The sequence below is a fragment of the Siphateles boraxobius genome, unplaced genomic scaffold (assembly GCF_051911475.1).
Source record: "Siphateles boraxobius isolate OS27281-9 unplaced genomic scaffold, OSU_SipBor_1 49, whole genome shotgun sequence".
NCBI classification, from domain to species: domain Eukaryota; kingdom Metazoa; phylum Chordata; class Actinopteri; order Cypriniformes; family Leuciscidae; genus Siphateles; species Siphateles boraxobius.
In genome coordinates, this window is record NW_027509130.1 from 2,665,001 (window position 1) to 2,689,427 (window position 24,427).

Genomic DNA, 24,427 nt, shown 5'->3' on the forward strand with positions numbered 1-24,427 from the left:
TGACGGGCTGCAGAAACACACACATACACATGTAAACATTCATAACACACACAATACACACACACACGTGTGACGGGACACACAGACCTTTTTGTCGTATCGACCTTTGTGTTGTGTCTCGACGCTGTTGTTACCCTTCTTATCCTCATCGATCTACAACACACACACACACACACACACACACACACACACACACACACACACACACAAACACAGAGAGAGACAGCGTCACACACTCAGAGGAAGACAGATCATCTACACGGGTAAATACAGACAAAAGGATGGTTTTACTCTAAGACTGAAGTGGTTTCTCTCTTTGTCGTCCAGCGGCGTGATGAACGACAGGTTGATGTGAGACCATTTCTTCTGATTGATACGCACTCGCCTGTTCTGCCTAAAAACACAAACACATGAGACATTTCTCTGTAAATAAACAAATGAACAAAAAAGCTGTCAAATGTTTGTTGCATGTTTGATATCCGTGTTTACAACTGGAAGACGTATTTTTTAGAATGTTTGCTCATCTGCAATACGTCTATACACTGTAAAAAAAATGTTTGTTGACTTAACTCATTATTTTGTGTTATCTTTTTGCATGGGTTTTTTTGAGTTTAACTAACTTATTTTGAAAAGTGTACCTGACAAGTTTGGAAAGGTTTACCTGACAAATAATAAAGTACAATGAACTGATTTAATTTAGTTAAGTAAACTTAAATTCTAAGTTCGGCCAACTAAAGTTAAGTTTTCTAAACTACATCCAATAAGTTCAGCCAACTAAAGTGGTGTTTTGAAAATCAAAATTTTAAGCCACCATTATGGTGATCAGTGTTTGCTTTAGTTGGGCTCGTGACCCTTAAACTGTTAACATTAGATTTTGCTTGGCAGTTGTATCTGAGTTATAATTGCCAGACGATCAAGAGAAAAGGTGATTCCGTTGGTGTTGGTTATGTTTTAAGATACTCATTACTTGAGAGTTTTTTAGTGATTCTATAGCAAACGATATTCACGCTTTTTAATATAGTCCAAAATATTTCTTGAAAGTTTTTTTCTGATCAAAACACTTTGAAAAAGGATTTTGTTTAGACACACTGACATCAATAAACAGCCAGTGAATCTCAACAATGGTGACAATTATAAAGCATGTTGCAGTGCATTCTGGGTGCCACCAATCAAAATTCATTCATGGCTCCCATCATGCACTGCGGCATGAATAAATTATGATCTGAAGTAAAATCCTTTTCCTAATTGAATATTCTGTTTGTCACCATTGTTGAGATTCATACACTGATTATTTATGTCTGTGAATATTTTTTTTTTTTTTTATCACTACAACTTTTAAGAAATCCTTTGGATTATTTAGACATTTCTAGATCTTGTACTGTATAATCACTGTGATGTTGTAATCAACATTATACATTTAAAGTCAGAGATTAAGCTATAAATGAGTGATAAATAACTCAAATACAACAGCCAAAACAAAATATAATGTTAACAGTTTAAGGGTCACAAGACCAACTAAAGCAAACATTAATCACCATAATGGTGGCTTAAAAAATTAGATTTTATCCTTTGTTGATTCTGCTTGTTAACATCAGGTGTCTTCAATAATGGTCAATCATCACTCAATGAATCACTATATAAACTCCCAGGAGAGTTCATTTAACACTGGAGTTTTTGCTGTGAATAATTCTGAAAAAAATGCTTTTACTAATGTTCATTTGCACTTGTGAATTTAATGTATGATTTATTATTATATTATTTGTTAACACAAGACTATAAAACGCTTATTACGAACTAAAAACTCGCAACAATCACTTTCACAATATAAAATGTCACACTTACTCTGTATCAGTCTATTTCTTCTGAAGACACGTGTAAGGAATTTTTTTGTGTGTAATTTAATAAATCTGTGCTCATAATTGTAAAAACATTGTTGAAGTTGAAAATGTATGTTTGAAGCGGTTTTAAAAGGTTGAAGTTTAGGTTTTAAGACCATATTGTCTACCAGACAGCAAGATAGATAGATGAATTAAGTTTAGTTTACTATCAAAGCATTAGAGTATAATTGAAGTAAAACCTGCAGAAAATGTGTTGCAGTTGTTTCAACTTACATTTATAAGTTAAAATAACAAGTATACCTGTTAACTCAAAAGAAAATCTAGTGCAGTTGTTTAAACATACATTTTTGAGGTAAAATAACAATTTTACTTGTTCATTCAACTTTCAGTCTAGTTGAGGACAAGAAAACTTAAAATTTATTGTTGTCTGGACAATCTAGTTATCTCTAGTCAAAAAAATAAGTTGAAAACTAAATTGTTAAAATATTTTTTACAGTGTAGGACGTTTCCTGTCAGATGTCAAATAGACGTTTAGAAAATGTCTTTAAGATGTAATGATTTAGAATGTATGTTAAACTGACATCTTAAAGATGTCTATCAGATGTTAGTAAACAGCAGATGCTTTCCAGATGAAGTGATCTTTAACAGACGTCTTGCAGACGTACATGTGCTATCTGGGATATGCTGTCTGAATGCCTCAACTCACGTTGTCTTCATTAAGAGAAATACAGTATCTGATTGATTTCAGTATCTTAATGAGAATTACAAACAAACTCAAAAGTAAACATCAACATTTCTTAAAGGGACAGTTCACCCAAAAATGAAAATTAGCCCATGATTTACTCACCCTGAACTCATCCTAGGTGTATTTGACATTACAATCAGAGTTATATTATGAAATGTCCTGGGTCTTCCAAGCTTTATAATGGCAGTGAATGGGCACCATTTTTTTGAAGTCCATACAAGTGCATCATATCCATCATAAAAGTGATAATAATAAAGGCCTTTATCAACTCCCAGAGCAGCTCCGAGCACTTTTATCATGAATGGATAGGCTCTGGTGGACTTCCAAAAACATATCCCATTGACTCCCATTATAAGGCTCGGAAGAGCCAGGACATTTTATAATATAACTCCGATTGTATTCGTCTGAAAGAAGAATGTCATATACACGTAGGTTGGCTTCAGGGTGAGTAAATCATGGGCTGATTTTCATTTTTGGGTGTACTGTCCCTTTAATGTTTGCCACAAAAATCTCATATTAACAAAGAAATATCTTAATGGTCCTAAAACAGGCTTTGATTTCTTTTAAGATGATGACAATTGTAACTCTATTTGTGACGTATTTCCTTTTTAAACAGGAAGTCTGGATGGGACATGTTCAAATAAATAGCCAATAGTCTTTGGTATACAGCCGCAAACATGATTTGTTTCATTTTCTAGTTACATTCTCATTCTTATGGAAGTTAGTTTCCACCACGGAATGTAACTAGAACTTTATGTTTACGACTATAAACCAAAAACTATTGGCTAAACACGGAATTGTGAGGGAAAAAATCTAAATTATTATATAAAATAAATCGCAATTACCTTTTTTAATTCTGAGTTTATGTAAAATATATATAGATTGTTTTTTTGAACAGAATTGCGAGTTATAAATTCAAAATTGTGAGAAAAAAGTCAGAATTGTAAGGTAAAAAGTCGCAAAAGTCTGAGTTTGTGTTTTTATGTGTCGTAGTACCTGTACAAGATGAAAGCGATGGCTGTGGCGATCACCACACTGAGCCCGAGGACAATCATGATGATGTTCTGAATCTGCATACCTGAGAAACACATGCTAGCGTGATGTCATCTGTCACATGACGCTTTATAAACTAATGCGAGCCGGTTACCGTGAGCGGGTTTGTCGCTGGGCAGCCGTGATCCGTCCCACTGCAGGTCAGGATTCGTGTGATTCAACTGCGTGTGGTTCAGAGACGTGCTGAAGATAAACAGCGTCCTATACTGGAGACAAACACCAGATATATATTTATTAGTTAGAGGGATTTAAAAAAAAACAATTATTGAAAAAAATGATTTGAACTAATTGGTAGTTTTACACATTTTTATGATTTGATTAATTTTAAGCTTTACATCAACTCAAACTCATGTGGAAAAATGATATATAGAATTTTATATATGATCAATTATATAATTAAATCAATCATCATTAAATCATAAAATGAAATATTTTAAAATATATATGCAAATTTTACATTTCTTTAATAAATGAGAAAGCATACACTTTTCAAAGCTAAAAAGAAAGAGGTGAACAATGATAGTTGTGGCAAAGAGGTGAACAACACGAAACTCATTTTACTTCTGTAAAGTGAATTTCCAGGCTTTCCGTGTTTTCACTGTTATACGGTAGGGAACGCCATTATGCATCTTCTGACAGAGTAGGTACTGAATCTCCTGATCAAAACACAGACGAAGAACGAAAAGAAACTACAATTTTCGTTTCGTTTCAGTGTTTTCGTTTCGTAAAACACTGTTTATGCACGTTGTAGTAGAAAATCGATTTTCGTTAAAAATTTTGATTTGGGGGCCATTAAAGTTTTGTGAAAAGGATCAAAAACGCTGATGGTGGCTGGCAACTTTTTTATTTTTAAAAGCTGGCCGGTGTCACGTGTGGCTAAACAAGTGCACGAAGATGAACATTCAAAAAAAAAAAAATAGTCTTTAATCCAACAGTCCAACGAATACAGGAGAATAACGAGGAAACACAACCACATAACCTTGATTTCACCGAACAATGGGACAACACAGGGAACACTGGGCTTAAGTAACAAGGGGAACTAATGAGATAATAAAGATAACAGGTAAACGGAATCAGTAATCAGATACACTGGGACTCTGGGTCAAATGTCAGGCACAGGGAAAACAGATTCAAAACACATAGAACAGAACAGAACCCTGACAGTAACATAATCTTCCCCCTCTGGAAAGGTGGGCCGTACAAGGTCCAACTGAGGAGGTAGAGTGAGAGCTATGGAGGAGGACAAGAAAGAGGAGAGGGACAAAAACAGTCAGGGCAGGTAAACCGTCCACGGGGGAGTGGGGGGAAGGAGGGAGGAGCCAGGGTGAGCCAGGAGCAGTAGCAGCCATACAGGGACCAATGCCACAGCCAGCAAGATGATCCAAGGTGGGGTTGCAGGAGGTAGGAGCCATGGTGGAGGCCTGGGAGGAGGGACCAGGGATGCGATCTCCTGCGAGATCGGGACACGAAACCAAGGTGACATCGCAGGTGTGGAGGGGCCAAGGTGACATCGCAGGTGTGGAGAGGCCAAGGGAAGGAAAGGGGGAGCCCAGCGGAGTCACCCGGATGGAGGGCAGAGGTGCAGTCAGAAGCTAGGAGTGCTGTGGTGGAACCAGGGGTTGCCTGACCAAGGGGGAGACGAGGGGACGAGGGAGCCTGGTAGAACTGGTGGGATGATAGGCCAAGGTGGAGCTGATGGGTCGGAAGACCGGGGTGGAGTCCGGGGCTTGATGGCTGGAGGCAGAGCTGGGACTGGGACTGGAAGACCCGTGGTGAATCCACTGTACTGCATGGGACTGACAGGGATCAGATGAGGAAAGGCTGGTGAACAGGATAGTTTGGTAGAGGAGGAGGGAGAGGGAGGCTGGGCGGGAACTCTGGAAACTCAGGAAGTTTTAAGCTGGGCGGAACCAGCAGGGAAACAATAAACACAGGGCTGGCCTGAACCAGCAGGGAAACAGGAGATTTAAGGCAGGACAGAACAAGCAGGGAAACAATAAACACAGGGCTGGCCCGAACCAGCAGGGAAAGATAGTCCAGTTTAACTCATTCAGAGTGGCGGAAGAGTCAGAGATGTCGATGGACTCGGGCTCCGGGGCAGGGTGTGGCTCGGCTGGATGTACTGGCTGTGTCCGCGGTGGAGCTCTGCTGTAGCTCCGTCGGGCGGGGTGAAGGCTGACTGGGCTCTTGGTCGGAGTCTGGAGTGGGGTTGATGGTGAACGGCGAGTTGTTGTTGACCAGCACTCACTCCCCGAATGCAGCAAAGTTGTAACGAGGAACTTTCCTGACAGGCGTGCGTTGGACCACTCTCTGAGGTTTGAGACGTAAAACACGCAGAGCGAGCTGTCTGGATAGTGAGTTTGGCACACCAAATTACTGGTGTGAGAATCCAGGGAGTGGGCTTTAATGCAGTTGTGGAATTCTTTGTAGGTATTGACTGTGGTTGTTTTTAATGTTTAATTGTCTATTTGTGTTGTTTGTAATGTGCAATGGTGGCAAATGAGTTAAGTTTTCTAATCTAATCTAATCTTATCTAATCTTATCTAATCTCTGCTCCAGGCATAGCCGGCCAACAGCAGGAATGTCCATGGTTACAGGGAGGAGGGAAAAAAAGAGAGGGAAAAACGCAGACAAAATAACTGCTTTGGTTCGGTGTTCTGTCACGGGTGGCTGCTATAAACAAGTGCAAAAGTGCATAAAGACTTGAAAGTGTCTCCAACTGATTAAGAATATTTCCATTTCTTCATCACCAGTTCTTCATATTTCATATTTATGCCAGTGTATCGCAGCATAAATTAGCATCCTTTGTTTGTTTTTATGAGTGAATGAGTCATTGAATTGAAATGAAAATGAAACAGCCTTATAATACATTAATCTTTCTGCATGACTCCAGAAGACTAACCTTGTTTGAGCTGGATGTGTAAACCACAGACAGATTTAAGTCTCTGTCTCCGCTGGCGTCTAATTCATAGTGTCCACCCACACCTGAACACACACACACACATCAATATCACATCATATCTATCATCATATTAACTTACAAAACAATGAGTGCTGATCCAGTGTGGTGTTGTTTTTTCAGCTCTTACCATCAAACGTCATGTTCCTGAAGGGATGTTCAATGATGCCGCTTCTCTCACCATACGAATGTTTCTTTATCGCCAGCAGATTGTCTCTCATCATTTTACCGAAGAGAACCACGGCATCATGATAACCCACCACATAATCGTTCAGTGCCTGCAGGATGGAAGGAAACAGGCCCGTCATGAGACACACGTCACCAGTAAGAAACCACTGATACATTCATGGTAACATTGGCATTGAAAGCACACATGGAGAAAGAGCGTCACCATCCTGACTTTGGCAAACATTTTTTAACCCTATGTTCATATACTAGTTTTCTGCACAGTATCGGCCGGTCGTTTCAGAAACCTAAACAGATTTGTGCCTGTGATGGTGTGTATCAGTATACTGTATATTGACACCTATTAAGGAGCAAAAAATGGTCTGTGCAACAGTATGCAATATTCTAAAAATTCACAAACTTTTTTTGACAGCTAAAATATTTATTTGAAATTTGTTGTACCTCTGAAATTTTAAGTTAATGTTTGAATAATAAAAAATAATAAAAACATATTTGCATATTCACATGTTGGTTTATGGTCGAATGGCATGCAGTTAAGCAAATAAAATAAAGAATACATTTAGTATTTAGATTGTTTATATTTAAAATAAAATAATTTCCTCTCTATTTAAATTATTTTATGTCATTATTTAGACATATATAGTGATATAAAGTCACATTTATCTTTAAAAATATTTTTTTATATTGACTTTTTTCTCCGAATTTTTGAAAAAACAAAAGTCAAAACGGTGAGATTTCAAAGTCGCAATTACCTTTTTTAAATTACGTGGTGGAAACAAGCTCCCACAGTTCCCTCTCCAACCTCCAGGGGTTTTATTTAAAAAAAGTACATTTAAACAACTCAAGTAACCAAGTAAACTAATGACACGTTGAAAAAAAACAGTATGCTACATTATTCTCCTGTGACTTTATCATATTGGAAGTGGAAGGCCAGGTTGAGCGCGTTGCATTGTGGGATACAGTTTCACACACAGTCTGTTCTTTTCTTTACTACATATTTGGTCATTTTCACACACAGTTAATGTTTTGCTTTATCTGTTTCCTGAAACCTTAACATGAACCCCAACAGAAAGAGAACGAACGAGAGAAAGACGGACTGAGAGAAGTGTGACCACTCTACCGTTCCGTTGGACTTCCAGGCCGTGTGGTTGGAGTAGCTCCTGAAGCTGTGCATGGTGACCACCAGCACGTCCTTCATGTGATCGAAGCTGGACTCGTTGGTGTGATAACCCTCACTGAAAGACACGTCACAGTCAGCGCGAGTGTCGGGTCACATCTGAAACGGGATTATGGGAATCACAGACTCACTTGTACAGGTCGATCAGGACGAAGACCACGTTTGAAGGATTTTTGGTGGTGTTCTTAATGTGGAGAATGTCGTCTGGAGTCCCACACAGGACAAAAACTGCAAAACAAAACACGGACGCAAAGAGTTTTCTGCTGTGACAACAGAGACAACATGAATGTTTATAAATATGTACTTTGATTATGGATGGATGGATAGATGGATGGATGGGTAGATAAATGGGTAAGTAGATAGATGGATAGATAGATGAATAAACAGGTAGATGGGTAAATAGATAGATGGGTAAATAGATAAATGGGTAAACAGATAGATGGGTAAATAGATAGATGGGTAAATAGATAGATCGGTAAATAGATAGATGGGTAAATATATAGATGGGTAAACGGGTAGATGGGTAAATAGATAGATGGGTAAATATATAGATGGGTAAACGGGTAGATGGGTAAATAGATAGATGGGTAAATAGATAGATGAATAAACAGGTAGATGGGTAAACAGGTAGATGGGTAAATAGATAGATGGGTAAATAGATAGATGGTAAATAGATAGATGAGTAAACAGGTAGATGTGTAAACAGGTAGATGGGTAAACAGGTAGATGGGGGAAACAGATAGATGGGTAAATAGATAGATGGGTAAACAGATAGATGGGTAAATAGATAGATGGGTAAATAGATAGATGGGTAAACAGATAGATGGGTAAATACACAGATGGGTAAATAGATAGATGGGTAAATAGATAGATGAATAAACAGGTAGATGGGTAAATAGATAGATGGGTAAATAGATAGATGGGTAAATAGATAGATGAATAAACAGGTAGATGGGTAAATAGATAGATGGGTAAATAGATAGATGGGTAAATAGATAGATGAATAAACAGATAGATGGGTAAATAGATAGATGGGTAAATAGATAGATTGGTAAACAGGTAGATGGGGGAAACAGATAGATGGGTAAATAGATAGATGAATAAACAGGTAGATGGGTAAATAGATAGATCGGTAAATAGATAGATGGGTAAACAGGTAGATGGTAAACAGGTAGATGGGTAAACGGATAGATGGTAAATGGATAGATGGGTAAATAGATAGATGGGTAAATAGATAGATGGGTAAATAGATAGATGGGTAAATATATAGATGGGTAAACAGATAAATGGGTAAATAGATAGATGGGTAAATAGATAGATGGGTAATCAGGTAGATGGGTAAATTTAGATGGGTAAATAGATAGATGTGTAAACAGGTAGATGGGTAAACAGGTAGATGGGTAAACAGATAAATGGGTAAATAGATAGATGGGTAAATAGATAGATGGGTAAATAGATAGATGGGTAATCAGGTAGATGGGTAAATATTGATGGGTAAATAGATCGATGTATAAACAGGTAGATGGGTAAACAGATAGATGGGTAATCAGGTAGATGGGTAAATATAGATGGGTAAATAGATAGATGAATAAACAGGTAGATGGGTAAATAGATAGATGGGTAATCAGGTAGATGGGTAATCAGGTAGATGGGTAAATATAGATGGGTAAATAGATAGATGAATAAACAGGTAGATGGGTAAACAGGTAGATGGGTAAACAGGTAGATGGGTAAATATAGATGGGTAAATAGATAGATGAATAAACAGGTAGATGGGTAAATAGATAGATGGGTAATCAGGTAGATGGATAATCAGGTAGATGGGTAAATATAGATGGGTAAACAGGTAGATGAATGGATGGATGGATGGGTTGCAATGGATGGATGAGTAAACAGGTAGATGGGTAAACAGATGGGTAAACAGATAGATGGGTAAATAGATAGATGAATAAACAGGTAGATGGATAAACAGTTAGATGGGTAATCAGGTAGATGGGCAAACAGATAAATAGGTAGGTAGATGAATGGATGGATGGATGGATGGGTTGAAATGGATGGATGGGTAAACAGGTAGATGGGCAAATAGATAGATGGGTAAACAGATAGATGGGTAAATAGATAGATGGGTAAACAGATAGATGGGTAAACAGATAGATGGGTAAACAGGTAGATGGGTAAACAGGTAGATGGGTAAACAGGTAGATGGGTGAACAGATAGATGGGTAAAGATAGATGGGTAAATAGATATATGGGTAAACAGGTAGATGGGTAAACAGGTAGATGGGTAAATAGATAGATGGGTAAACAGATAGATGGGTAAACAGGTAGATGGGTAAACAGATAGATGATTAATAGATAGATGGGTAAACAGATAGATGGGTAAATAGATAGATGGTAAATATATAGATGGGTAAACGGGTAGATGGGTAAACAGATAGATGTGTAAATAGATAGATGGGTAAAAATATAGATGGGTAAACAGGTAGATGGGTAAACAGATAGATGGGTAAACAGGTAGATGGGTAAACAGGTAGATGTGTAAACAGGTAGATGGGTAAACAGGTAGATGGGTAAACAGATAGATTGATAGATAGATGGGTAACCAGATAGATGGGTAAACAGACAGATGGGTAATCAGGTAGATGGGTAAATAGATAGATGGGTAAACAGGTAGATGTGTAAACAGGTAGATGGGTAAACAGGTAGATGGGTAAACAGGTAGATGGGTAAACAGATAGATTGATAGATAGATGGGTAAATAGATAGATGGGTAAACAGGTAGATGGGTAAACAGGTAGATGGGTAAACAGGTAGATGGGTAAACAGATAGATTGATAGATAGATGGGTAAACAGATAGATGGGTAAACAGACAGATGGGTAATCAGGTAGATGGGTAAATAGATAGATGGGTAAACAGGTAGATGTGTAAACAGGTAGATGGGTAAACAGGTAGATGGGTAAACAGATAGATGGGTAAACAGATAGATTGATAGATAGATGGGTAAACAGATAGATGGGTAAACAGATAGATGGGTAATCAGGTAGATAATCAGGTAGATGGGTAAATATAGATGGGTAAACAGGTAGATGTGTAAACAGGTAGATGGGTAAACAGATAGATGGGTAAACAGATAGATGAATAAACAGGTAGATGGGTAAGCAGATGGATGGGTAAACAGATAGATGGGTAATCAGGTAGATGGGTAAGCAGATGGATGGGTAAACAGATAGATGAATAAACAGGTAGATGGGTAATCAGGTAGATGGGTAAACAGATAAATAGGTAGGATGAATGAATAAATTTATGGATGGATGGTTGAAATGGATGGATGGGTTGATGGATGGGTTAGTGGGTGACAGACAGACAGGTCATGTGATGTGAACTCACTGTTGCTGTGTCGGTCTTTAGCTCTCAGCTTTTCATCCAGTTCCTCTGGAGTCCACAGCATTGTTCTGGATATGTTGGAGGCAAAGAAAGCGGATCCAGCCTCCAGAGCATTGATGTACCTGACGGACGGACACACGGACATCTCAGTGTGTGTGTGTGTGTGTGTGTGTGTGTGTGTGTGTGTGTGTGTGTGTTGTAATTAATGTGTTATTGAGCATACCAGAAGCATTCCTCTGTGTAGTTGTTTTTTTTATAGATGTACGCTGTTTTCCACGATGGTTTCACGTTGGGGAAGTACGCGTGCCAGAATTCGACAAAGAATTGAGAGATTTTGCGTGCCGGAGGAAGCAGCCGGGTGAGTTTCTCCTTGTAGTCGCAGGAAAGACCGAAACTCCCAGCGGAGAGGATGGGGATAGTCAGCGTCAGACCCACATTCTGACTGACAGACAGACAGACGGGTCATTCATTTGGTGCCATGACTTAATACTTATAAACTTATTCAGAAAATCTGATGGATTTCACTCTGTTAAGTGTTTAATGTTCAAAGCATAATTAGCTATATAGAAAAGTTAAATTGAATGTAGTTTTGTGGTTTTGGGTTAAGGCACATTCACACCAAGAACTATATCGATGATTAGTGTCTTCACTAACAGATGTAATAATGTTCTGTTTTTTAACCCATCTGACATTAAAGCATGCGATGAATGCAACTTGTGCTTTAATGTCGGATGGATTCTGATTGGCCGTCAGTGTTTTTATAGAATATCAGCTGAACAAAATCGCTTTGAAATTAATTCCATCAATGTGCTTCCTCTGTGTCTTCATCATTATGGTGGTGTGGACTCGCTATTCTCTTAAAGTTAACCATTAAACTCTTAAAAAATGTTGATATTTCTTGGTGGCAACAGGCCTTCAGTAAGTAAAAATACTGCTAGCCGACTTCACAAGACTGTAATCACATACTCTATATATTATTAGGGATAAAAGTTACAAATCAGTCATTGATAAATCCAGTTTGAGTTGAACTTACTCCACCAGCTGAAAAGTGGCATAAGTGCAGGATGGACCCAACATCACACATCCGAGTTCACTGCTGTTCTAACGGATAGAACAAACGGGAAACAGCGTTACGTTTAACCGCTACTCAGCGTGCAGGGTTTTATCCACACTGGTTTAAATCTCCACCATAATGTTTCAGCGTGCCCGAGGACAGACGGGGTTAATAACCCTAAACGCCCTTCAAACGTCCTCCGAGCAGAAGTCAGGGAAGCAGAACTCACATGCAGGGATTTGAGGATCTCCACGGCTTCACACGTACTGCTGCCACAACCCCTGCGCCGGTAATGAGTCGTGTTGAACCCGCTGAACAGAACCTTGATCTGGAAGTCCAGGCCTACCAAAACAAAGTCACCACCATGTTTCAGTCGTTAACTTTATTCTACATCAGCTCAACCCGACTCTAGTGTTCGTTTTCTTCTCATTCGGAATGACTTCATACATCTATTAAGAGGGCCTTTAATAAAAGAATGTATTTTTTTTACTGGGCACTTATCTAGTGCACTCTTACAAATAAAAGTTCTGTATTGGCATTGATGGTTCCATTAAGAACATCCATAAAACTTTTCCATTGCACAAAAGGATTATTAAAATGTTCTTTACGCTAAGAATTTTTATTTTATTTTTAAGAACTGTTCACTTAAAGTTGGGGTTTTGTTTTTTTGGAGCCTTTATTTTTAAGAGAGTAGGTTGGGAGATGCTGTCAAGTTATTCTTAGCTAAATATACCCCATAAGTTATTATATTGACAAATATTAGCAATTTTAATCATCGGCATCAGCTTCATGAAGTCAGTATTGGAAGTATTGGTCATATCAAGGCTGATATTGTCCAATTCAATAATTTTAAGTTTTGGAAATATTATCTTTTAGAATAAAGACAATGTTTTAGGTTGCACTTTATGGGTTAATGTTAGGTTTAGGATTAGTACAGTTATAACCCAGATATTGTAATTGCTATATTCAGTAAATAATATGTACATGCAGAACAGGACTGTACAAAGCACTACCATGTTTTAATGCTAGACTTAAGTATATTTTTCAAAAGGTAAAGCATGTTTAAGATCAATATTCAGAGCAGATGCATGCTATTGACTATTGTTCCTGTCTTTTCTACTTATCCAGTTTACTTTAACCAGTATTGGTTCAACTTACCCAGTAACGTTGATTAACAGAGCCAAAACCTGGTCTACTGAATCACTTGGTATTTTCTTTTCAAGACCTCATATATCAATGGTCTTGTGCAATAAATGTTTTCTTCCACTAGTTTCACTTACTAACCTGAAGTATAGTTATGTTTGTTATTATCGCTGTCTTTAGAACAACCCTACTGACCTCTATTCTATATCAAATGGAAAATGTAATAAATTCATTAATCTGTGACTGTCCCACTTGTAATTTATTTGTAATTTTCAGGATATTCTTTGAATATATACGGCTGCCTCACCTGCGTCCTGGTTTTGTTTGTTCTCCACTTCGACAGCCATTTCCACCACGTCCTTCACGAACTTCAGGCTCCAGGGCGAATCTTCATCCTCCAGCAGAACCACGTTTAATGTGACGGAGGAGTTTCTGCAGCTCAACACGTCAAAACCAGAGACACAGAGCACAGAGCCGAACCAGAACCAGAACAAACCCAACATCCCGTCCCCAGTGAGTGTTAGTGTCCTTCAAAAGATGCCTGTCACAGTCATTCCTCAAGCCCGTAGTTCCTGATCAATTCCATCAGAAAGGTCCGATCAACAACAACAACAACATGGTCCACATTATGTCTCTGAAAAGACATCATACACCGACTGCTGCAAGAGTTTTCTGCATTTGTGTTTTTACAGGAACATAAAGAGGAAATGCGCACTCAGGTGTGTCTCTGCGCGTTAATGAACAACCTGATCTGAGGGAAAAACCTTCATCGATCTAGTTTCTGCCTTATGTGTGATCAGAGATGACGTCTACTGACCAATGAACTTCAAGAAGGTCCATCAGCTTCTGCCTACTTTGAATTTAATTCAAACATCTCAGAAAAAGTCCCATACACTTCAACCCTCCTAATTTCAAACAGTTTCTGCGCTCTCAAATATGCAGGGTTGTTTTAACCCAAATTTGGGTCAAATATGGACAAACCCAGCCATTTGGTTATTGATATATACAATATAAGTCTATTTCTGCAGCTCACAGAATGTGCTGGAAGGTCTGAGCTGTTCGAAACTGTTCTGCAGGACCTTGGAGGGGCCAAAGGTCCTTCGGGGCTGTAAAGCATGAAACCAAATGTGTGGCAGATATAGATTGTGTGTTATAAATGCTGACAGATTGTGGCCTGTAAATCTGCTCATAAAAAAATCTCTTTTCAGAATCAGGGATGAGTGTTTACAGACGGATGGGAGACCTGGGTGTGATGTCCATGAGAAACCGGATCCCAGGTCAAGTTAAGTTTTAGTTTTAAGTCAAGATTTAGTTCCCCTAAAGAGTTGGAGAACCTCTTAAGTTCAGTTAAAGTTGATTCTTCAATTAGAGACACTTTGACTTACTTAATATTTTGCAAACTGTCTTTCATCTCTAAAATGAGTGGAATAAAGATATTATGATGGTGGATTTATGACGCTGCGTGTGATTCAATGCAAATTCTTTAAAACTTGGAATTTTTTTTTTTTCAAGTTAGATTATGGTAAATTTGATTATTTTTACATTCAAAACAAAAGTTTCCCTAACTGAAAAATTACACTGCTTCAAACCTGACGACTGACAACAAAAAACATATCAAAACGAATTATTGAATTATTTAGCAGGTAGTTTTCATCTGCACAAAATTTGCCAATTCAACCCATGCTGATTATTGGCGTTAGTCTAAAGTTTTTGTTTTTTAATGTTAGGCCTACATTCAAAAATGAACGTTTCCATAATAGGCTACTTTCAAAAGCATTAAAAAAGAGAAATCCTTTCCTTAATGTTTGACGTTCGCATAACAGAAAAAAAAACATTACAAATATTTCAAACGTTCAGAAAACATTCAGAAATAACGTTCATTCTTAGAACTTTTTTTGTTAGCTGGGTAACTTCATTATGCCAAGGAAAAACTAAATTCTTTTAGAAGGCTAGCATTGAAAACATATCAATGTCTTTTGGATGTAAATCAGAGAACTGTTAAATCAGGACTGGCCGAAGTAAGACTTTACTCTGTATGTTCATTTCTGGACGTTGACTGACTTCATCAACTAAGACACAAACCATGTCCGCTCGGCTAGAAACATTTAGACAGCGTTTCAGATCTGAGTTCCTGTTTAAACTTCTCTTTCTGTTTGTCTAGCGGTGATCACAGCTCATTTTAACAGCCAGTCCTCAGTTTAGTCGAGCCTGACGCAGTCGTTTCCAGTGAGTTCGTAACTAATTCAGCTCCAGGAACAGATTCATGTTCACGCGCAGGGCACGACTGCTCATCTGAGTGCTGGGCTCACTGTGTGTCAGCTTGATGTGCTTTTGCATGTAACACTGCATATGCATTCATGAAAGAGTGTGTGTGTGTGTGTGTGTGTGTGTGTGTGTGTGTGTGTGTGTGTGTGTGTGTGTGTGTGTGTGTGTGTGTGTGTGTGTGTGTGTGTGTGTGTGTGTGTGTGTGTGTGTGTGTGCGTGCGTGTGTGTAAGTGAGTGTGAGTGAGTACGAGAACCATCAGTTGACCCTCAGGTAAGACCACACTTTTGCAGGCATCTGAGAAATACATTTTTATCCTTGGATGATGCTAAGCAACTCATACATATTTTTATTTTCTCTCATCTTGATTACTGCAATGCTATGTACACTGATACATAATTCAGTGTACACAATTGATACATAATTACATAATAATATCATACACAATTGATACATAATGCTTCTGCCAGAGTACTAATGAAATTAAAGCGTTGCATTCCATGTATGAAAAGTGCTATACAAATAAATGTACAATTACAAGCAATGCTAATAAACTGTTTTTACTTATTAAAATTCATGTGTTCTGTGTACTTTATAACATTTTAAGGGCAATTGGGCGATCACAACAGAATATTTATTTACAGAATTATTTTTATTCATTCTCATTCAAACGAGGCCATTGAAAGCCCTGATAGATCTGGTCACCACTTTGGAAGTTTTGCCTTATGGTTGAAACCACACAAGAGGGTAGAGGCTTCCTTATACTCCTCCCTAAAACTCCATAAGCCCAGCGTATAGCCTGCCTGTACGCAGTGTACCGGTATTGCCTAGGGATAAGTAGGAAAGATTTGTAAGTTTTAAACTCTGTAAGTAGGTTGGAAACGTCATTTGAAGCCTGTCTCTTATGCATGTTTCTGCATGCAACACATCTCTTGTCACCTATAGCTGTTGTTCAAAGGACTCCGTGTAAAAAGATTGGTAAAGTAAACATAAACCATGAACATAGTCGTGCGTGCTGGCTTGAAGCCATGATCCTGCCTGAAGTGTGAGTATGCTATGTGTAGCACAAACGGATTCAGGCAGCATGCCTCAAATCCAGGATGCTGCGTTAGGCACGTTACATCTGCTGGCCGCGGGGTGAGATCCTCGACCAGCGACCAAAACGCGCTCACCTCCCTACAACACAAGCTCTCCACGGGACGACACCGCCCACACACACACACCTGCCAAACACAGCGACACAGACGCTTACTACTCACTCCCTCTCCCGGTAAGCCTGACTGTGTCAATGACAATCAATCGCGAGGAAAACTAGTTGGCACTATCAACAATAATCACACTGAAGACATGACCAGCCTACTCGGCGTCGGCTACGGTGAAACAACATTTTCACCGGAGAAAGAGGTAAAAGTTTAAAAATAAACACTCACAGGTGGGACTGTCAAGCTTGCATTATATTTATAGATCTTCTGACTAAGTTTAGGGTAACGTTACTTTTCTGAGCCAACGACATAATCACCGTCACTGGATAAAAAGAAAACGTTGACTTTCACTCGATGCTATTCACTGACAGTAAAAAAAAAAAAGTTGTTATTGTATGCAGTGCTGTTCATAGACTACTAGCTCCAGCGGTCATTGCTGCGTTTCTAAATGGTAGCAACTCACCAGGACACTACACCAACTCTCCATTCATTCTCCTCTGACCATGCATTTTTTTGTCTTTGACGGCCATCGGCTCTCGGTATTTCCTCATTCGCCCTCTCACGTCTAAACGGTTCGAAATTGTATGGCTGTGGGCCATCATAAATGTTAACTGTGGGTCTTGCCACCTTTTCCTCATCCAGTTGGACGCCATAGTAGTCAGTGCCAGTCTGCTAGAATTAGTTCAAGTAACTTAGCTGAGAACGGCTGAGGCCATAGACATGGCTGAGGCTACATTCCACCGCGTCTACCTCGTGTGACGTCATCGCCGAGTTGCGTAAAAAATAACCGTTACTAACCAAAAACTACAATAACTAGACTTTAACACCATTTTGGAGACATTTCTAACTTTATATACATATCTTGACTGCTTTATCTACCCATTAATCGACAGTGGTGTTTAACCTGCACCATGGCCTTTAAACTATTCTTCTAAGACAGAAATGGTGTTTAATTAGATTAGAGAGCGCTCGCGTTTCTGTCAGCTGTGGATCTGAGAAACAAGACCGTGTGTCCGTCACAAGATGGCGCTGTAACACTGACAGCAAAATACGCCTCAGACCTGTGTGTGCGTGTGTGTGTGTGTGTGTGTGAGAGAGAGAGAGAAACAAAACCGGCATGTCACCGGCCACTCCCATATTTAAAAAACCTGCATTGTTCATACAGCAACCATATATCTTCCTTACTTAAACCGGCCAGAATTAGCTACCTTCTGTGTTTCATCCAAGCCCAATATATGTAGCCTATACAAAATCAGACCGTTTATGGTCAATACTAAATATCAATGAAAAAAAGAAGTGTGAAGTCCGCACACTGAAAAAGCTGCTCCAAAGAATTTATTAGCAAGGCAACGTTTCGACCATCAGGTCTTCATCAGGCACAATAATCACTGTAGAGTAAGTTTAGCATTAAATAGACACAGGTGATCATCATTAATTATTATCACCTTGATTATGCACCATAGACTGTAAAAAAAATATGGACGTAGTATCTACGTACTAGGACGACTTTTACTTACAAGTGAAAGGTACTGCAATGGGTAGTACGATGGCACCTAATTATGCTTGCTTGTATATGGGAGTTTTTGAAAATGACTTTATTCTAAATGAGTCAAATTCCTTTTTCCCTAAGATTTTGCTTTACAAGCGGTACATTGATGACATTTTTATGATCACTAAGGCTACACCTGCAGAGATGTTGATGTTTTTGAATTATCTTAACTCAAGGACTGAGCATGTGAATTTCACTATGGAATGCGATCCAGTAAGCATTAGTTTCCTTGATGTTCGAGATGACGGGAAACTCCATACCGATCTATACCGAAAATCAACGGATCGCAACACTATTTTAAGAGGCGATAGTTTCCATCCTAGACCTTTAATTAAGAGTTTACCTATCAGTCAATTTAAGCGTGTGCGTAGAATCTGTAGCACGGATGAATCATATACTCACCAATCCAATGTTTTAACTAAAAGATTCCTGAATCGTGGTTACCGTATAGAATGGATCGAAAATGCCAAAAAGAAAATCAATGAGACCTCTCAAATGCAGTGTTTGCGAAAAAAACGTGATAAGAATACGCAAGTTCTCAATGCTCCCATTTAAAGTACTCAGCATTGGGTGCGGAGTTCCGTAGCATTTTAAATAAACATTGGCATATCATTTCAAGTGATCCTAAATTATCAGGTGTTTTTAAAAATGGTCCAAAACTAGTCTTTAAACGCCAAAATAATCTTCGGGACTTGCTTGTGAAATCTGAATATCCTCAACTCTTCCCCCAGGGAATTACAGGTGTGGTAATTGCGCCCAGTGTGCTTTTACACACAAATGTAAGTATTTTAGTCATCCACATACTGGTCATGATATTCCGATACGGGGTACTATTACTTGTTCTTCCACTTATGTGATTTATCTAATTCGGTGTCCTTGCGGTCTTGCATACGTGGGAAAAACATTTAGACAATTGCGTACCCGTATTAGTGAACATCGCAGTACCATTAGGACTGGTTATATGCGCAGCCCTATAGCGGCTCATTTTAGAAAAGTAGGTCATAATGTCAGCGCCTTGCAGTATATTGGCATAGAAAAAGTAACAAAACCCTCAAGAGGAGGAGATTATGAGAAAAAGTTATTACAGAGGTAATGCTTTTGGATTTATACTTTAAGCACTCTGTCACCATAGGGTTGAATGAGGAGTTTGATATCAAGCCTTTTTTATAGTATTATTATTATTGTGTATGTGTTTATGTATATGTGTTTATATGTGTATATGTATGGGTATGTATGTAGGTTTTTTTTTTTTTGCGTGAAATGTTATGGTCACGTGCTTTGTATTTCTCACGTATCTGTCACATGATCCCTTATGTGTGCATAATCAAGGTGATTATAATTAATGATGATCACCTGTGTCTATTTAATGCTAAACTTACTCTACAGTGATTATTGTGCCTGATGGTCGAAACGTTGCCTTGCTAATAAATTCTTTGGAGCAGCTTTTTCACTGTGCAGACTTCACACTTCTTTTTTTCATTTGTATTACTCAGTTGTCCTGCACCTGCGCCCAACTCTGGGTGTTTGGGATGTGCACACCAGTTGTGTATTTCAATACTAAATATCACACATACAACTTGTGGGGGATTTTTGTGTCATATAGCCTATATATACTGTAAAAAGTCTTATATATGAGTTTTACATGACAAAAGTATGCAATGGGTTATGGTATTAGTAGAAAATAACTGATATTCATATACAAATAATGTAAAGTTCTTGTATTGAAATTAAAGTCATATAGGATTTATACACATTTTATGTAATTTGTTATGCGTTTCATACATATTTCATGTTTTAATGACCAACATTACTTATATGCAGTTGGCAAATTTGGAAATTGTACAGTGCTGAAGCTGGTTCGAGGATGTACTGTCAAAATATCACTGAACTTTACGAGGACTGTCTATTTTCTTTCTATCGCTCATGTTCTCAGTCACAACATTAAACAAATCAAATACAAAAACTGGCCAACATAAACAACGGTAGCAGCCTCTTATTCTGGAAAACAAATACACAAATAATTATAACATTTGTCAGTACAGAAGACCAAATTAGGCTGCTTATGTTACATGAAAAATACATTGAAATGAAATTAGAAGTTAAATTTTTGAGTATGAGGAATACCTTTCAAAAATGATTACACAATTTAACACAGAACGCATAAGAATCTCCTCGACATTTAGGAAAGTTTTATATTTGTAGGTTAAGAATAAAACTGTTGTATCCTAAATTTACTGTGATAAACTTCAGAGAAATTGTTACAAATGAAAATGAAATCTGGTGATCTATTGATATGTGAAATATGCAACTGTATCTTGTAGAATCCTAACTAAACTTAGAGATATACTGGACATTCATATTAAATTAGCATTATTTTCCTATGTTTTTACATCATGAAAATCTATATGGCTTTATTTGTAGAGTCATGTCACCTTTATTTATATAGTGCTTTTTACAATACATATTGTTTCAAAGCAGCTTTACAGAGATAACATGAAAATAATGTTGTAATAATAAATAGTTAATGTAATAGTTAAATATAAAATTAAATGTCCTGACTAACCAAGCCAAAAGCCAATGGTGGACATATATGACATATATGATTAAAAATACATAAATATTATGCAATTTATATATGTGGTTTTTGCAGCATATACCTGTCCTTTACAAAATTCTGCTAGAACATATAAGAATCACAGGTGTTTTTACCAAACCTTTTCAATATGGGACTGTGGACGAGGCCGATCCTTCCAGGCTCTCTGAGCCGCCGGCGCCTCATTCCTGTATGTTTTTCCATACGTACCAGTCAGCGAGCCGAGGTGTGTGCTTCAGCGATCCGTCTGTCCAGTCATCTATGAATACTTGTATCTTTAAGCAAGGACAATTCAGTTATTATCCATCCAACTCAAGTATCTTTGCTCTGATTAGGCCTACTTACCTGTTTGCTCTGTGCTGCAAATAAACACTCTGTCACTGAGTCTATGTATCGTAACAAAAAGCCTTTCTTCATTTATTCTGTTGAATTAACTTGGATTGAATAATCTTTTCTGGCGGAATTGTGAGTTATATTAAACATATACATGAAACTCCCCTGCTTTACATGCAATGTTAGGTTATTGAACCTTTAAAAAAAAGTGTGTCAGGAGAGCAACATAAATACTTTCACGTTTATTTGCGAGCCTGGAACTTTGAAATGGCGGCTCAACATTGTGAGTATGATCCAAGATGTTATAAATAATAGGGGTGTCACGATTCTCCAAATCCTCGATTCAATACAATTTCGATTCTAAGGTCACGGTTCGATTCGATTCTCGATTTTTACTTCTTTTTTTTTAAGCACAGGTTGCTGTTGCTCCTAAAAAGCTGACATCAGTTCATCGCAATCTCACACATCTCTGTTATTATCAATGAAGCTAACTGCACAATGAATCTTTCATAATATAGGCCTACACTTTGTTATAATTAGAGCATTTGCCAGCTTACAGAATTCAGCACTGAACAAAAAGTCCGTTTTGAGCGGTGAGGAGAGTCTATCTTAAATGCTTCTGATTGGCCATTGCGTTCAAAAAATCAACACATATGTCTGTGATTGGCTAAGTCGCTCAACGCTGCAAACATGTTATAAATAGAAACTCTGGCCTGTAAATCGTTTCTATTTTGCTTTAGTTGTTATTGTTGCTTTTCTGCAACAGATAAATAAAAATGTACTGGTTTTCATATGTTTTATTCATAGATATTTCTAGTTTGCGGGAGTCCCGCGAATCTTTTTATTCTCCCGCACACACAGAGTGAGTGTATTACCGCCCGCGCTCGCACTCGGCCATCAAATCTAGTCCCGCGCCGCACTCTATTGCGTTGGGAGTGCACGTCTATAGATCAAGAGCCCGGCCCGAGGATACTGACGGGAAATGTCGGGCCAAGTTCGGGCTCGGGGATAGAATCTAGAGGACTCACAGCCTTTCAACATGTATGTTTTTTCCCCGCGCCGTGATGAGTCGTTCATGAACCGTTCATTGCCTCTGTCACGCGACAAATGAACAAAAGACTCGGAAGTATTAATGTTCCCTGTAAATTATTTTTGACTGCATTATAATGATTTCTTAATTCAGAATATGATCAAGATTGCGTAGGTGGATGTGTTCGGGGAATTTGCCTGTTAAAAGTATAACATTTAAAGCCCCTGAAATGACTTAGTAAAAAGATTAGTTAATTTTGATGAACGAGATTGAACAATAGAGTCAGTAAAACAAAAAAGCCTAACCAGCACTGCACATATTGGGTGTTTTGCTTATCATGGAGTGCTCTACCAATCAGCATGAGTTAATTTGTCTGACATCCAAAATGTGCAATGCAGGGAAAGTTCAAAAGGTTGATATTTTTTCAATGTAAGCAGTTTTTGAAACTCATCTTGCAATTAATCAACAGCTACATCATGCAAAGAGGAGGGAAGACCAACACGGAGAAGAAACAGCATGAGTGAACCTCCAAACTGTAAGTGCAAAGACAAAGTCAATATAATGCCTTCTTATAAAACCTTTTTACAATTATGTCTGTTGTTTTTACACTTTGTCATATCAATGATATTTACATTGCAATACTTTCTGTCAGGACCAATATTGTCAGAGAAGATTGACAATTAGCATATGGTTCTGTTCTGGGCAAGAACTCTTTGCCCATCCATGCAACCTAGTATGGATTAAAGCAGGGATATAACCCCGTTACACTGTAAAATAAATATGTTTTAAAAAAAATAGTGAACTGCATGGCAGCACTGGGTACCAAACCTTTAACATTAATGGAAAAAACAGTCGAAGACCATCAACTGAAGTGAAATGTTTAGACTGCAAAAGGAAAAAGGCGAGCCGACCGTAAACTTAAAAGTCAAGTCAGCTTAATTTATATAGCGCTTTTAATATATATATATATATATATATATATATATATATATATATATATATATATATATATATATAATAGTAAATTAAAGTAACAGAGATTGTTTTGGCTTTACAGCAGCTCTAGAATAAAGTTATTGTCCAGCTAAAGTTAGTTTTGATTGATTCACTTCCGTCGCAACGATCATTAGTCATTAACTTAGGGGCCGCTAACACGACACCGTTCTAACAGAAAACCTTTAATGCGATCCGGCCGCTCATTTACACAAAAACAGTTCCTGGTGTCTCGAGAACGCAAACCTTGAATTCGGTTGCAAGGTTACAATAACACGCTTAAATTATAAATTAACAGTGAAATACTGGCAGCAGAGGTAACAGCAGTTTATTTCATTTGAATCCACTAATAAAGAATTTTGCTTGATATAAATGTACAAACCCGTAACCAAATATAACCACTAAAATATCAGCTTACCATTAACAATAGAATATATGCATGAATAAATCACTGCATAGGCAACTACACTGATATTTCTCTTTAAATAAAGCAACATGCACTTTATTATCAAAGAGTCACTGTCTTCTCCTTGACCTAAACACAGGCTCTACTCTTCATCACAATGGTGACCCACAAAACACAGATAACAGAAACCATTTAAATTCCAACAGAACATTAAAGTGCAATGAACTTTCTATACTGTATTTCTATTTCTATACTATATTCTATATTAGAAATTATAAGTTTCATTTAGTAATCAGACTGTTATAGTGTAAAGAAGGTTGCAGGTTGCTTGACATTAATTTTATTAATTTTATTTAATTTAATTTAAAGAGTTTATTACTGTTAAAATACGCTTCATGGTGTGTATTTTTATCCTCAGTGTTAAATGAACACTGCTCAGAGTGCACACTACAGATTAGGGGTGCAACAATATATCGTGTTACAATATATCGCTATACAAAAATACAACAATATCATT

General features: G+C 37.9%; 2 protein-coding genes across 6 annotated transcripts in view; both read right to left on the minus strand.

The window, feature by feature from the left end:
* Positions 1-17,754, minus strand: part of gucy2ca (guanylate cyclase 2Ca) — a 30,161-nt gene extending 12,407 nt beyond the window's left edge. For 3 of the 4 annotated variants that reach the window (XR_013194734.1, XM_077202365.1, XM_077202366.1), the window contains exons 1-14: positions 13,849-17,754; positions 12,628-12,740; positions 12,378-12,445; positions 11,568-11,786; positions 11,348-11,466; positions 8,090-8,186; positions 7,902-8,016; positions 6,726-6,873; positions 6,539-6,621; positions 3,731-3,842; positions 3,580-3,661; positions 292-394; positions 88-153; positions 1-7 (exon numbers count right to left, since the gene is read on the minus strand). The exon at positions 1-7 is cut by the window's left edge and continues 65 nt beyond it. Coding sequence is in view for 3 of the 4 variants with exons in the window: in XM_077202365.1 (XP_077058480.1) it covers positions 1-7; positions 88-153; positions 292-394; positions 3,580-3,661; positions 3,731-3,842; positions 6,539-6,621; positions 6,726-6,873; positions 7,902-8,016; positions 8,090-8,186; positions 11,348-11,466; positions 11,568-11,786; positions 12,378-12,445; positions 12,628-12,740; positions 13,849-14,044 (1,528 nt within the window). In the remaining variant the exon portion in view is untranslated. The remainder of the gene's footprint in view (positions 8-87; positions 154-291; positions 395-3,579; positions 3,662-3,730; positions 3,843-6,538; positions 6,622-6,725; positions 6,874-7,901; positions 8,017-8,089; positions 8,187-11,347; positions 11,467-11,567; positions 11,787-12,377; positions 12,446-12,627; positions 12,741-13,848) is intronic. The other variant, XM_077202368.1, reaches the window with a different exon arrangement.
* tefb (TEF transcription factor, PAR bZIP family member b) overlaps positions 1-24,427 on the minus strand; it is a 140,113-nt gene that overhangs the window by 19,086 nt on the left and 96,600 nt on the right. The window lies entirely within an intron of this gene.